This window comes from Muscardinus avellanarius (assembly GCF_963383645.1).
Source record: "Muscardinus avellanarius genome assembly, chromosome: 6".
NCBI classification, from domain to species: Eukaryota; Metazoa; Chordata; class Mammalia; order Rodentia; family Gliridae; genus Muscardinus; species Muscardinus avellanarius.
The window spans coordinates 49,699,782-49,714,213 of NC_137791.1; the positions used below are offsets into that span (position 1 = coordinate 49,699,782).

The 14,432-nt window shown below is 40.9% G+C and overlaps 1 protein-coding gene across 1 annotated transcript in view; it reads left to right on the forward strand.

The window, feature by feature from the left end:
* The window catches only part of MANBA (mannosidase beta), a gene marked incomplete at its 3' end in the record, with an annotated part of 141,013 nt that overhangs the window by 39,442 nt on the left and 87,139 nt on the right, over positions 1-14,432 (forward strand). The window contains exons 6-7 of the mRNA XM_080697738.1: positions 9,435-9,610; positions 10,683-10,793. Coding sequence (XP_080553864.1) covers positions 9,435-9,610; positions 10,683-10,793 — 287 coding nt within the window. The remainder of the gene's footprint in view (positions 1-9,434; positions 9,611-10,682; positions 10,794-14,432) is intronic.

A 14,432-nucleotide genomic window follows, 5' to 3' on the forward strand; every position in this document is an offset into this window, starting at 1 on the left:
ATTGAAATAAAGCTTCAGAAATCATACAGATGTCAGTGAATCAGTTAAAATCTCGTCAAATACTTGTAGAGTTCCTTGCTTGGCACCACGTTTGCTGTAGAAAAGAAACAAAGAATGTCCCATCGTCCTTCCACACTTTGCTTGAGGCAGGGAGGGGTGATGCAAAGGTTTTCCAAAGTGAGCAGGATTGTACAAAGCTCTTCCAGGACGAAAGCCACAGTAGTCTAGAAAAATCAAAGATCGCAGAAGATTCCAGAAGTTATGGACAGGAAGGGTGAAGGAGAGGCAAGTGTGAGCTCTAATGATAGCAGAGGACTGCCCAGTCCAGTTCCCTAAAGGCCTGACTGGGTGACATCAGTAAGAAAGAATGTGTTGTGTCAGCTCAAGAATCCTGTTATCTTTAGGGCCCTGCTGACCCCAGGTTGCTATCCAGTTGAGCCATGTCTGCAGATTTTAAAGGCCTTAGAAGACAAAAGCAAGTGGGAGACAGTTGGCAACTGAAGTGGTTATTTGGTGCTGCTAGTATTTCTAAATGTTTGAATTGCACATATAAATGCGTCTGAGTATATAGTTCTCTAGCTTAGTGCTTCTTAGACTATTCTTCATAAGTATAATCCGAACTGGGGATTTTGCTAAGAAAATCAAATAATGGTTCATTCTTTCTCATTCCCCATTCCCAACCTTGAGTTTTCTGAGATACACACACACACACACACACACACACACACACACACACACACACACTCACACACACACACTTCATCTTGGGTTTCATGTAATCAGTTTCTGATATCAACTATATTTCTGAAGTGTTATGGCTGCAAAACATAAAGAAAAACATTTCCTGTTCAGATCAGAAGATATGCTTGAGCTGGGCGTGTGTCATATATTTGTAATCCCACTACTTGCAATCTTCCTGAGATAGTAGGATTGCATGTCTGTGGCCAGGTTCAGCTATTTAGTGAGACCCTCCATCACTCAGTGAGACACTGTTTCAAAATAAAGAATAAAAAATAGGATTGGGGGTGTAGCTCAGAGGTAGAATACCTCCTGGTTCAATCCCCAGCACCACAAAAAAAGTAATATATTTTTTGTGCATGTTAAGCCATAATTTTTATATTTCTGATTAACTTTATAGTGATCAATTTAGCTATTTAAGAAAGAAAATTAAAGCATACACTTATGAAAGTGTTAAAAAGGATCTGTCTTTACTTTTGTTTTTTTTTCAGTTTTTATCTGAAAGATAGAAGTTATTAGTAAAGCCGGGCGTGGTGGCGCACGCTTGTAATCCCTGCACTTGGGAGGCAGAGATAGGAGGATCGCGCAGGTTCGAAGCCAGCTGCGCGCGCTGGCTTAGGAGACCCTGTTTCCAAAAAGGAAAATGTAAAAATAGGTCTGGGAGTGTAGCCCGGAGGTAGAAGGGCTTCCAGGAACCCCAGTACCACCAAAAAAAAAAAAAAAAAAAAAAGAAGTTATTAGTAAAGTCAATAGATATTTAAAAGTTGAAAAGTAATAGAATAATCTAATATAATATGTATACTTTATGTATTCATTTGATATATTATAAAGCAGATACTGTGTAATTACTGAAAGTGACAAATTAGTTCATTATAAAAACTGACATAGCCGGGCGTGGTGGCGCACGCCTATAATCCCCGCGCTTGGGAGGCTTAGACAGGAGGATCGCACGGGTTCGAAGCCAGCCTTAGCTACTTAGTGAGGCTTTCAGCAACTTAGCGAGACCCTGTTTCCAAATAAAATATATATATAAAAAAAGGTCTGGGAGTATAGCCCGGAGGTAGAAAGCCTCTGGGTTTCCACACCCAGTACCACCAAAAAAAAAAAAAAAAAAAAAGACATATTTTTATGTAAAATCAAATGTATTTTTTTTTTCCAGTACTGGAGATGGAACCCACTGGCATTCTACCTCAGAGCTATACCCCTGCCCTATTTTTTATTTTGAAACAGGGTCTCACTGAGTTGCAGAGGGCCTCACTAAGTAGCTGAGGCTGTCCACAAACCGCGATCCTCCTGTCTCAGCCTCCCAAATGCTGGGATCACAAGCGTGCGCCACCACGCCCAGCTCAAATCTACTCATTTTTAGAATTTAGGTACAAAATGAAGTCGGTAAAACTAATGCAAACAGCAGAAGTGTTGTAGACGGTCTGTGCTGTACTTTATTCTTTATTGCTGTTGTTGTTCTAGGATTGAACCCAGGAGTCTTCTACCTCTGAGTTGTACCTCCACACCTTTTTATTTTTTATTTTGAAACATGGTCTCACTAAGTTGTTGAGGATCTCAGTGAGTTGCTGAGGCTGGTCTTGAACCTGCAATCTTCCTGTCTCAGCCTCCCAAGTCCTGGGATTTCAGGTGTGTGTCACTATGCCTAGATTATATTTTATTCTTCTGCTCAGTTGTCTTTTCTCAAATTTTTATGTTGAACCTCTATTGTGTATGTACTAAAGGGAAAGGAACTTATTAAAACAAATTAGTAATTTAAGCCAAATCAATATGAAAACCTAAACTAATTTGTCTATGAGGCACTTTTTGCTTTTTTCCTGTGAGGCTAGAGAGAGATCATCTTTTTTTGGTGTGTTTTCAGATGTTCAATTTATTTTTTTATTTTTATTTTTTGCGGGCCTGGGGGTGAAACCCAGGGGCATTTGACCTCTGAGCTACATCCCCTGCCCTATTTTTTATTCTTTATTTTGAAACTGGGTTTCACTGAGTTGCGCAGGGCCTCACTAGGTAGCCGAGGCTGTCTGCAAAAGATCATCCAGTCTCAGCCTCCCGAATGCTGGGATTACAGGTGTGCGCCACCACGCCGGGCTGTTCAATTTATTTTAGCCAGGTGTGGTGACGCACACTTGTAATCCCAGCATTCGGGAGGCTGAGATCGGAGGCTCGCAGTTCACGGACAGTCTCAGCTACCTAGTGAGGCCCTCTGCAACTCAGTGAGACGCGGTTTCATAATTAAAAAAAAAAAAATAGGGCAGGGTGTGTAGCTCGGTGGTTGAATGTCCCTGTGTTCCATCCCCAGACCCCCCCCCCACAAAACAAATTATTTATTTATTTATTTATTTTGCCGTGCTGAGGATTAAATCCAGGGGCACTCTTCTATCATGGAGCTGCATCCCTAGCCCTTTTAAAAAAATTTTATTTTGAGACAGGGTTTTGGTAAGTTGCCCAAGCTGCTCTTGAACTTACAATTCTCTTGCCTCAGCATCCCCAATAATAGCGTATCCTATTATTTTTTTCAACTTTTAAGTGTCTATTGTCTTAAGTAGTAACTGCTACCTTTCAGATAAATACTGAAAAGAAAAAAAGAAAAAAGTAAAGGCAATTTCTTTCCTAATGCTTTCATAACACTGGAATTACAGGCATGCACCACTGAGCTTGACTCAATTGTTCAATTTCTTTCTTTCTTTCTTTCTTTTTTTTTTTTGGTGGCACTGGGGTTCCTGGAAGCCCTGCTACCTCCGGGCTACACTCCCACGGGCTACACTCCCAGACCTATTTTTTTGTTTTTTTTTTTTACTTTTTTATTTGGAAACAGGGTCTCTTAAGCCAGCAAGGCTGGCTCTGAACCAGCGCCATCCTCCTGTCTCCGCCTCCCAAGCACGGGGATTACAAGCGTGCGTCACCACGCCCGGCTGTTCAATTTATTTCTTAAGTCATAATTTGTGAGTTTGCATATGTGGAAGGTAGAATTAAAATAGGAAACAGAAGGGACTTCAGTCAAATGAGAGAAACCAGTAGAATAGTGGGAGGGGATCGGCAGAAAGGGGTGGGAAGGGGAAAAATAAGGATTGAGGAAGAAAACAGCTCACATAAGGTTATGTCCATACAAGGTTTCACGGCCAATCTCACTAACGTGTAGGGGGAGGGAGAAGGGAGGATATGGAGGGAAATACAGCAAGTGCTGTGTGCATGTGAGTTCATATCTCTTTAAATCTCACTATGACGTATAATTCCATTGCACCAATAAAAATATTAGTGAGTTTACTCATGAGGATCAAAAGACTAACCATAGTTCCCCAACTTAATTAAATATAACATGACATAAAGAGGGCTGCTTAATTTAAAACTTAACTTGAAATTTTTGTGAATCAATTTCCTTTTTACTTTTGTGCATGCACACACATGTATATATGTAGTTTTTTCTTTCTGTAATCTCAATCCTTATAATAGTGGTTTCTAAACCTTTGCACTTTTCAATATCTTGTGGTCATTTTGTTTGGTTTTATCCTTACTGCAGCTTCCTGAAGATTTTCGCATTTAAAAAATTTTTTTTCCAGTGTTGGGGATTAAGCCTGGGGCTTCACTCATGTTAGGCAAATGCTCTACCCCTGAGCTACACTTCACCCCCGTCTTCACATATTCTTATTATATGTGAAGTTATCTGTATCAATGTAAATATTAACTAGGGGTGGGCAGGGAGGCACCTGGAGGGAACACTCAACCAATGCTATGTGCGTATGTTTCTGTCGCTCTAAACCTCACTGGTGTATAATTACAATGCACCAACAACAAAACAAAGTGGGAAATATTGGTTAAAGAAAGTTTATTTGAGCCAGGCTTGGTGCAAACTTGTAATTCCAGCATTTGGGAGGCTGGGACAGGAGGATGCGGTTCAGGGACAGCCTAGTTACTTAGTGAGGTCCTCTGGAACTTAGTGAGACCCTGTTTCAAAATAAAGAATAAAAAATAGGGCTGGAGTAGTGTAGCTTGGAGGTAGAATGGCCCTGGGTTGTATCCCTAGTACCGCAAATATATATATTTGAATGATTTATCTTTAGCCCTGAAATATTCTCCTCAGATTTTTAGTTTGTAGTAACTATTGTAGGATACCTCTATTTTCGTGTGTGTGTGTGTGTGTGTGTGTGTGTGTGTGTGTGTGTGTGTGGTAATGGGGATTGAATATAGGGACAGTCTACCTCCAAGGTATACCCCCCAGTCCTGTTTGTTTTTATTTTCACTTTTTGTTTTGAAACGGTCTTGCTAGGTTGCTGAGAGTCTTGATAAGTTGTCCAGTCTGGTCTTGAAGCTGTGATCCTCCTATCTTAGATTCCCGAGTACTAGAATTACAGACATGCGCTGCTACCACATCTAGCTTATTTTCAGCATATTTATTTATTTAGCACTACTGGGGATGGAACCCAAGGGCATTCTACCCCCGAGATATACCCCCAGCCCTTTTTTCTATTCTTTATTCTGAAACAGGGTCTCACTAAGTTGCAGAGGGCCTCACTAAGTGGCTGAGTCTGTTCGAGAACCCAGATCCTACTGATCTTGTCTCCCAAATGCTAGGACTACAAACATGCACCATCACACCCGGCTATTTTCAGCCGGGTGAGGTGGCGCATGCTTGTAATCGCTATGCTTGGGAGGCTGAGACAGGAGGATCGCACAGGTTTGAAGCCAGCCTCACCTATTTATTGAGGCTCTCAGCAACTCAGTGAGACCCTGTTTCCAAATAAAAATATAAAAAATAGGTCTGGGAGTATAGCCCGTAGGTATAAAGCCCCTGGGTTCCACCCCCAATACCACACACACACACACACACACACACACACACACACACACACACACAATTATCCTAGTATTTGGAAGGGAAGTTAAGAAGCTGCGTGTGTATTGGGGGAGTTACGGGGGTTGAACTCAGGGACATTCTACTTTTGAGCCACACTCCCAGCTCTGTTTTATTCTTTTTTTTTTTGCGGGTCTGGGGATGGAACCCAGAGGCATTTCATCTTCGAACTACATCCCCTGCTCCATTTTTTATTCTTTATTTTGAAACAGGGTCTCACTAAGTCGCAGAGAGCCTCACTAAGTAGCTGAGACTGTCTGCGAACCTTGATCCTCCAGTCTTAGCCTCCCGAATGCTGGAATTACAAGCGTGCGCTACCATGCCTGGCTGTTTTATTCTTTATTTTTTAAGAGTCTCACTAAGTTGCAGAGTTCCTCACTAAGTTGCTGAAGCTGGCCATGAACCTGTGCCTTCTGGCTTAGCCTTCCAAGTGCTGGGATTACAGTCCTGCACCCCAGGCCTGGCATGACCTGGCCTTGGAGTTGCAGGAGTGAGCTTCCGTTCTTAGCCAGACCCTGGCCTATGTGGAAGACACGTGTGTTCAAGGGCGTTGTGACCCTTTGCCTATAGCTTAATATGGAAAATAAAATACAAAAATATAGCAAGACTTGTCAGTCTTGCTCAGTGCCTTATTTGGTAAACGCTATTCATTTTTTTTTAAAGGCATTCCTTTTGAGTCACTATCCTTCCTTCCTTTCTTTTTTTTCTTTCTTTCTCTTTTTTTTTTTGTGGAACTAAGGATTGAATACAGGGACATTCTACCTCCGAGCTACACCCCCAGCCCTATTTTTTCTTTTCTTTTATTTTGAAACAGGACCTCACTAAGTAGCTGAGGCTAGCTGGAACCTGCCATCCTCCTGTCTCAGCCTCTCAAGTACCGGGATTACAAGTGAGTGCCACCATACCCGGCCTTGAGTTACTTTCTATCATTACTTAATTTATTTTCCCCTTAACTAACAATACTCTCCATTAAAAGCTTTATTGGGAGTTGGGTTGCTTGAATAATCTTTCCTCTGCTGCCTTGTTGCTTAGGTACATTTTCTTCTCTGGGACTCTCTGTCTTATTCATATTTTGAGGGGGAGGTTTTGCTTTGGGTCGTTTTGCTTTGACTTCATTTTTGACAGTTTTGTCCTGCCAGGTAGGCAAGGAGATTTTGCCCTCCAGTGGAGAAGGGGTGAAAAGCCGTTGTAGCTAACCGTGAGCCTGATAGCTTTTTGAAAAGCAGCTGCTCAGATGCTTTTGATTCCAGCAGGAGTCCAGAAAAAAAAAAAAAAAGAAAAAAAAAAAAGCCAGCTTTTGCTTGAATTTACATGCTCGGTGACTGGGTCATTTCAGCATAGTATCATCACTATTTCTTAAAATGCACAGTGTCCCCTTTACCCCCAGCTGAATCCCTATTAAAGATGCAGGAAGAAGGAGCAGGCAGGGGGCGTGGGGAGCAGCCCAGGAGGGTGAAGCTGATCAAGGCAGCTGTCTTTGGGTAGCTTTTCCCTCCGATGCCATGAAGCATCTTTTTCATCTTACATAAGCAGACCACGGACATCCGCACAGCACAGCTCTCCCTTGCTGACCCAATGCGCAGCACTTCCAGCACCCTGCTGGTCCTCAGCCCACAGATGCCATGCGGGGTCCTTATCTTTGACCTTTGGATATATTTTTCTTTTCTACATTTTCAGAGTTTAGGGACAGCATTTTTGCTTCGTTTAAAGTATAATTTACAGTGTTGTCAAGGCTTACAGACTAATTATTCAAGAAATATCTTTTAATGGAGTGTGGTTTTTGTAGATTTGAGTGTTCTTTTCACAAAGACCGTCTTATTAAGAGGCTAACATTTAGTTATTATAATTCCCTCAAAAATGCTTGGAATGTGCATCATATTTGGACTTGGATTCTGAAAGGCAAAGAGTCCCTTTGCTTTTGTTTGTCATGATTCATATACAAATTTCCATCTGGGCGCACCTGCTAGTGTCTTTCTCTTTGGAAGGTGCTCCAGGAGAGGCGGAAGGGAAGTAGTGAGCTCTGGAGTCAGGGAGGCTGGGTCCTCGTCCTGTCGAGTGGCTCAGGAGACTCTGAACTAGGGCCACCATCGGAAACCCCATCTGCCGAGTGACTGGGAGAGCGCCAGGCTGCTTCTGCCTCTGACATGTCATGATGCGTCCCCTTGTCTGTAATCTCCACACATCAGTAGGACTTGGTGGGAGTTTCATTGTAGAAAAACCCAGTGTTACTTGGAGCTAGACAACATATGGCTAGATGGAGACATTGATCCTTGAAGAAGTATTAAGATCAATGGAAGCAATGCAGAAGATAGTGTGAGAGCATGTCTTCCTGCTACTTATTGATTTCCTTCCTTCCTTCCTCCCTCCCTTCTTCCCTTCCTCCCCTCCTCCTTCCTTCCCTTCCTTCCTCTTTTTCCCCCTCTTACAAAGCCTCAGAATTGACTCTGGGAAAACCTTTAAATGAGCCATTCGTTAGAGCCATATTCTCTGCTATCTTCTGGATTGCCTTCCTGGTTGAGGTCCTATAAACTGTAACCTCTTCTGCACGTGCACAGGATATGAGGAAGGAGGGCCTCAAGTTGTAGAGAAGGCAGGCCAGCCTTGTTACTGGGGATCAAACCCAGGAGCATTCTATCTCTGAGCTACAACCCCAGCCCTATTTTATTGTTTAGTTAGAAGATTTCTGGACTTTAAAAATAGAGAATAATGCAGAATGCAAACCAAAATGACTGTAAAACATGTTAGGATACATGTTTTCAAACACAGAGTAGGATATATTATAAGTAAAAAAAAAAAAAAAAAGAAGAAGAGAAAAGAAACAAGAGTCTAGCTAAGTTGCGAGGGCATCACTAGTTGCTGAGGCTGGCTTCGAGCCTGTGATCCTCTTATCTCAGCCTCCCAGGTACTGGGATTACAGGTAAGTGTCACCATGCTAGGCCTGAATTCCTGGTTTGACAAGAAGTTCTTGTCCTCTTTGCACCTAGAGTTTCAGGGCAAGGAGAGGATGCCAAATTTGGTGTAACTGGGAAGGATGAGCTCTGTAGGAAATTTTGGATGGAGAGACAATCTTTCTTCTCCACCTCTAGGCCAAGTTCTACTTTTGAAATTGTCTTGCACTTTAGAAGTGCTAGGGATGCTAGGTGTGCTTTAGGAAATGCTAACTTGTAGGTGTTGGAGAGGTATGATAGAAGCTGTACTGTAGGTATGGGTTCTAAGTCCTAAGATGGAGCTCTCCTAAACTAGAAATAGGATTCTAGATTATAAATTAGCAAGTAAAAAGAAGCAGTGCAGTATTTCAGATTTAATGCTTTGTGAAACTAAGCTGTTTTATTTTCCATGTGCTACTGGAAGAGTGACATCTCTATAAAATGCATACTTTTAGCTGTGCATGGTGGTGCACTCCCTTAATCCCAGTTCTTGGGATCTTGGGAGGCTGAGATAGGAGGATTGCAGGTTTGAGCTTAGCTTCAGCAGCCTAGTGAGACCCTGTTACCAAACTAAAACCAAAATAGGGGAGTATAGCTTAGAGGTAGAATGCTCCTGGGAATCCCATATATATATGTACATACATAACTATATATATATATATATATATATATATATATATATATATACATATATATATATATGTATTTATATTTCCATTGTATACATTTGGTTATTCAGAATGAAGAATTAAACTCTATAGACTAAAAGGACATTTCCACTGAACTTTTTATTGTGGCCGATTGTGGAGCATGTATTGGTTAGCTGTTCTAGTCTTAACATCAATGAATCCTGAGGAGGGCAGGGATAATGGTGAGCATGCTGTATTACACTTTTCCTTTTTCTCTTTATGCTTTAGATAATACTGCCCAGGAGTGGAATCTGGAAATAGAGTCCTCTTTTGACGTGGTCAGCGCACATCCAGTTGGCGGTCAAGTGGCCATAGCCATTCCTGAGTTACACATACAGCAGATACACGCCATTGAGCTTCAGCCTGGAGAAAGGACTGTTGAGCTCTCTGTGAAGATTAGCAAGGTGAGCAAGGCAACTTCCTGAGGAGCAGTGGGCGAAAGCAATACCTGTGCAAAAGAAGTGGTTAGGGAGAAGGGTCTGAGAGTGAAAAAAAATCCACTTTCCCTATTTTTTCATTTTTTCCCTCATTTTTAGCCTCTCATATATTATGTTCATGAACTAAGGGATGATTTCCTCCAAACTTTGAGATTAAGAAAGTGGAGAATTGCTGGGCAATTGGAGAAGTACACACCTGAAATCCCAGTACTTGGGAGGCTGAGACAAGAGAATTGAAGATTTAAGAACAGCCTCAGCAACTTAGCAAGATCTCGTTTCAAAATAAATAAAATCGGTCTAGGGGTGTAGCTTGGAAGAAGAACACTCTTGGGTTCAATCCCAAGCACCACATAGCACACTCACAAAAAGTCAGTTTTCTTTTCTTTTTTTTTTTCTGTAGTATTTGCAGTTTCCTATATCCAAAATAGTTCTACCCATATATTTAAGTGCAGTGATTTTTTTTTTTAGTACTTTTTAATTATTTTGAATATTGGTGCTTATTCTATGTGTAGAATTCTAATCCTCAACTCATGGTGTTTCAATGGTAGGGATGGGATGGATTTTATATCATCTTTTTTTTTTCTCTCTTCCTTTGGTAATTACGAACTGATAATTACGGAGCAAACTCACATTTAATAACTGTTTGAATAAAGTGAGGACTCCACATGCTTTCTAGTTCTGAGAAGAGTTGAAGAAGAGTCAACGTCAGAGCCCACTCCTCAGTGTTAAGCACGTAGAATAAATGCAAGCTCGAGAGTTTGAATTAGGGTGAATTGTTATCCTGAATACCCATGCTACTGCCCCTTCCCTTCTCTTTTGGTGTATTAATCTGTGCTAAGCTCCCAACATGTTGACTTTAAAATATAATCAGTGGCTTGGTATGATTTGTCATAATATAGGTAAGGAAGTTTATACTCTTTAGAACCATCCAGAGTTTCTGTGCTTGACCATATGAGAAATTGGTATGATGCTGTCAGTCATATTATTGTGCTGAAAATATGCCACACCGCTCAGAGCAACTTGTCTTATTTCTTAAAAGAATATTACTGTGGAAACATGGTGGCCTCATGGACATGGAAACCAGACTGGGTACAACATGACAGCTCACTTTAAATTGAATGGAAGCTTAAGTATAGAAAAATCAGCGAAGGTAGGTAAATACTTTGAAAAATTTTTTAAAGTTATGTTTCTTATTAAAATAGCAGCACAGTGGTGCATACGGTTCTCAGACAGCCTCAGAAACTTAGTGAGGCCCTTTGCAACTCAGTGAGACCCTGCTTCAAATTAAAGAATAAAAAATAGGGCTGGAGTGTCAGTGTCCAGTGCACTGGAGACCTAAGGGTAAAGCCGATTCACGGGACACAGGGGATGCAGTTTTCATGTACACTGCATGTTTTATTGAAAGAGCAATCAGACTTTCATAGAGAAAGCTTCTGTGGGATCCATAGACAAATTAACTATTTTAGACATTACAAGGTTATCTTAAAGCAACAATGGATGTGTGTGAGTAAAGCCAAAGGACGAGTCTCAAAGCAACTTTTTGTTTTACAATTAGAACCTGTGACTGCTCATAACATCTCAAGCTGTTTATCATACCAGTAAGTATTCTGAGAGATGTCTATGCTGGGAAGGACATTCAGAGAGAGGGCTGGAGCTGCTTCTGACCTTGAAGGCAACTCGGCAAGACTCATAGCTCACTAATTAGAGGAAGTGTGCTTGCCTCCCAGCCTGGCATTCCAAGCTGCTTCTCAGGAGCCAGAGTTGCTTCGTTAACTCTTCAATCAGGAGCCTGCATCTCAGTCCTCTCATACTGGGGGTATAGCTTGGAGGAAGAATACCCCTGGGTTCAATCTTCAGTACCGCAAAAAAAAAAAAAAAAAAAAAAAAACCAGAGGAAACCACCAAAATGTATGACCCACCACTTAGAATACCAATGTGTGTGTGTGTGTGTGTGTGTGTGTGTGTGTGTGTTGTGTAGATGTAGGTGTATTAGCATTTTTAAATGGATCAGGCTTTATTATTTTGGCAATAAATAGTTTCTTTCTCCTCCTCCCCCCTCCTCCTTTCTTCTTTTCCTTTCTTGCTGGGGATTGAGCCAGGGATGTTCTACCTCTGAGCCATGCCCCCAGCCCAATTTTATTTTTTATTTTGAAACAGGATCTTGCTAGGTTACTGAGAGACTTTCTAAATTGCTGAGGCTGGTCTCAAACCTGAAGTCCTGCTTCAGACTCACAAGTGTTATAGGCATGCGCTGCCACAACCTGGCTGCCCCCACTTACTTTTCCTCCTTCCCTCCCTTCCTCCCTCCTCCCTTCCTTCCTTCCTTCCTTCCTTCCTTCCTTCCTTTCTTTCCTCCCTCCCTCTCTCCCTTTCTCCCCCTTCCTCTTCCTTCTTTTTTTCTCTTTTTTTTGAAGTGTTGGTGGTTGAACCTAGGATTTCACATGTGCTAGGTAAACCTCTACCAGTGAGCTATACCCCAGTTCCTTGCCTGTTGTACTTTTAAATCGTACTTTATATTCAAGTAATACATAGGTATAATTTAAAAACTCAAATATTACTAGAGGATTCATATGAAAATTATCATCCTTTGCCCAGCTCTTTCTCTTCCTACTTTCTAGTCCCCAGAACCAAAAGAAAAAAAAAAAGAAGAAGAAAAAAGAAAAGAAAAAGAAGATAAAAGTAACTTCTACTTATTTCTTTTGCTGCTTATCTTCATTTTCTAAACTTCTCAATGCTGCTCAGTTTGGGATAGAGCACCAAGAATTGGAAAGAACTGTGCTTTATTACTTATTAGCTCTAAGCTCATCATATATATATATATATATATATATATATATATATATATATAATTTTGGTACAGGGGATGGAACCCAGGGGCTTTCTACCTCTGGGCTACATTACCAGACCTATTTTTATATTTTTTTAGAAACAGGGTCTCATTAAGTTGCTGAGAGCCTCACTAAGTAGCTGAGGCTGTCTTCAAACCTGTGTGATCCTCCTGTCTCAGCCTCCTAAGCGCTGGGATTACAAGCATGCACCACAAGGCCTGGCTTCTATTTTTATTTTGTTCAGTCATGCTATATGTTTTTTTTTTAATTTCTATGTAGATCATATTGAAAATGGCATACATTCACACACTTCCCCTCGCCCCTCCCAACAATGAGAGTTCAGGTTGACCATGCTACATTCACACATATTTGAATGTAGCTCCTTCATTAATCAACCTCAGCCTTCTTCCTTGGGTGATCTCACTTAACATAATGTTCTCCAGGTCTTTCCATCTTCTTGCTAATGACCTTATTTTGTTCTTCTTTATTGCTGAATAGAATTCCATTGTGTGTATTTCTCATAACTTTGCAATCTATTCATCTGTTGATGGACACCTAGATTGGTTCCATATTTTGGCTATTACAAATTGTGCTGCTATGAACATGGTTATACATATGTTACTGTAGTTCTCTGATTTCAACCCATTTGGAAGATACCCAGGAGTGGTAAAGCTGGGTGATATGGTGGGTCCACTCCCAGCTTTCTAAGGAATCTCCACAGTGATCTTCATAGCGGCTGAACTAGTTTGCACTCCCACCAACAGTGTAAGAGTTCCTCTTTACCCACATCCTCACCACCATTTGTTGTTGTTTGATTTCTTTATGCTTGCCACTCTGATTGGGGTTAGATGGAATCTCAGCATAGTTTTGATTTGCATGTCCCTGATGGCTAATGATATAGGACATCTTTTCATGTATCTATTGGCCATTTGTATCTCTTCTTTTGTGAAGTGTCTATTCAATTCAGTTGCCCATTTCTTGATTAGGTTATTTGTTTTGCTAGTGTAAAGTCTTTTGAGCTCTTTGTATATTCTGGATAGCCCTCTATCAGAGTGGTGGCTGGTAAAGATCTTCTCCCATTCGATAGGCTTTCTCTCTAGGTTCTTGATGGTTTCCTTTGATGAGAAGAAACTTTTTAGTTTGATGCCATCCCACTTGTTCTTACTTTAATTTCCTGAGCTTTGGAGGTGTTGTTGAGAAAGTTACTGCCTGTGCCTATATGTTGGAGTATCGAGCCTATGCCCTGCTCTAGTAACTTCAGTCTCTGGTCTAATTTCCAAATCTTTGATCCATCTCGAGTTCATTCCTGTGCATGGTGAGAGGTAAGGAGTTAGTTCCATCTTTCTACAAATGGATAGCCAGTTCTCCCAGCACCATTTGTTGAAAAGCCTGTCTTTTCTCCAGTGTATGAGTTTGGCCCCTTTGTCAAAGATCAGTTGACTATAGGTGTGTGGGTTTGTTTCTGTATCTTCTATTCTGTTTCACTGGTGTGTAGGTCTGTTATTGTGTCAATACCATGCTGTTTTACTCCTATTGCTTTGTAGTATAATTTGAAGTCAGGGATTGTGATGCCTGCTGCATGGTTCTTATTGCTGAGAATTGCTTTGGCTATTCTGGGTCTTTTCTTCATATAAAATTCATGACTGATTTCTCTAGGTCTATGAAGAATATCGTTGATATTTTGATAGGAATTGCATTGAATCTGTAGATCACTTTTGGCAGAATGGCCATTTTCATGATATTTATTCTGCCTCTTTCCATCTTCCAAGCTCTTCTTTAATGTTTTATAGTTTTCATTAAGAGGTCTTTTATGTCTTTGGTTAGGTTATTCCTAGGTATTTTATTGGTTTTGAGGTTATAGTGAATGGAATTGTTTTCTTTAATTCTTTCATTGTGGATTCATTGTTGGTATAAAGAAAATCAACTGATTTCTTTAGATTTAATTTTGTATCCTGCAACTT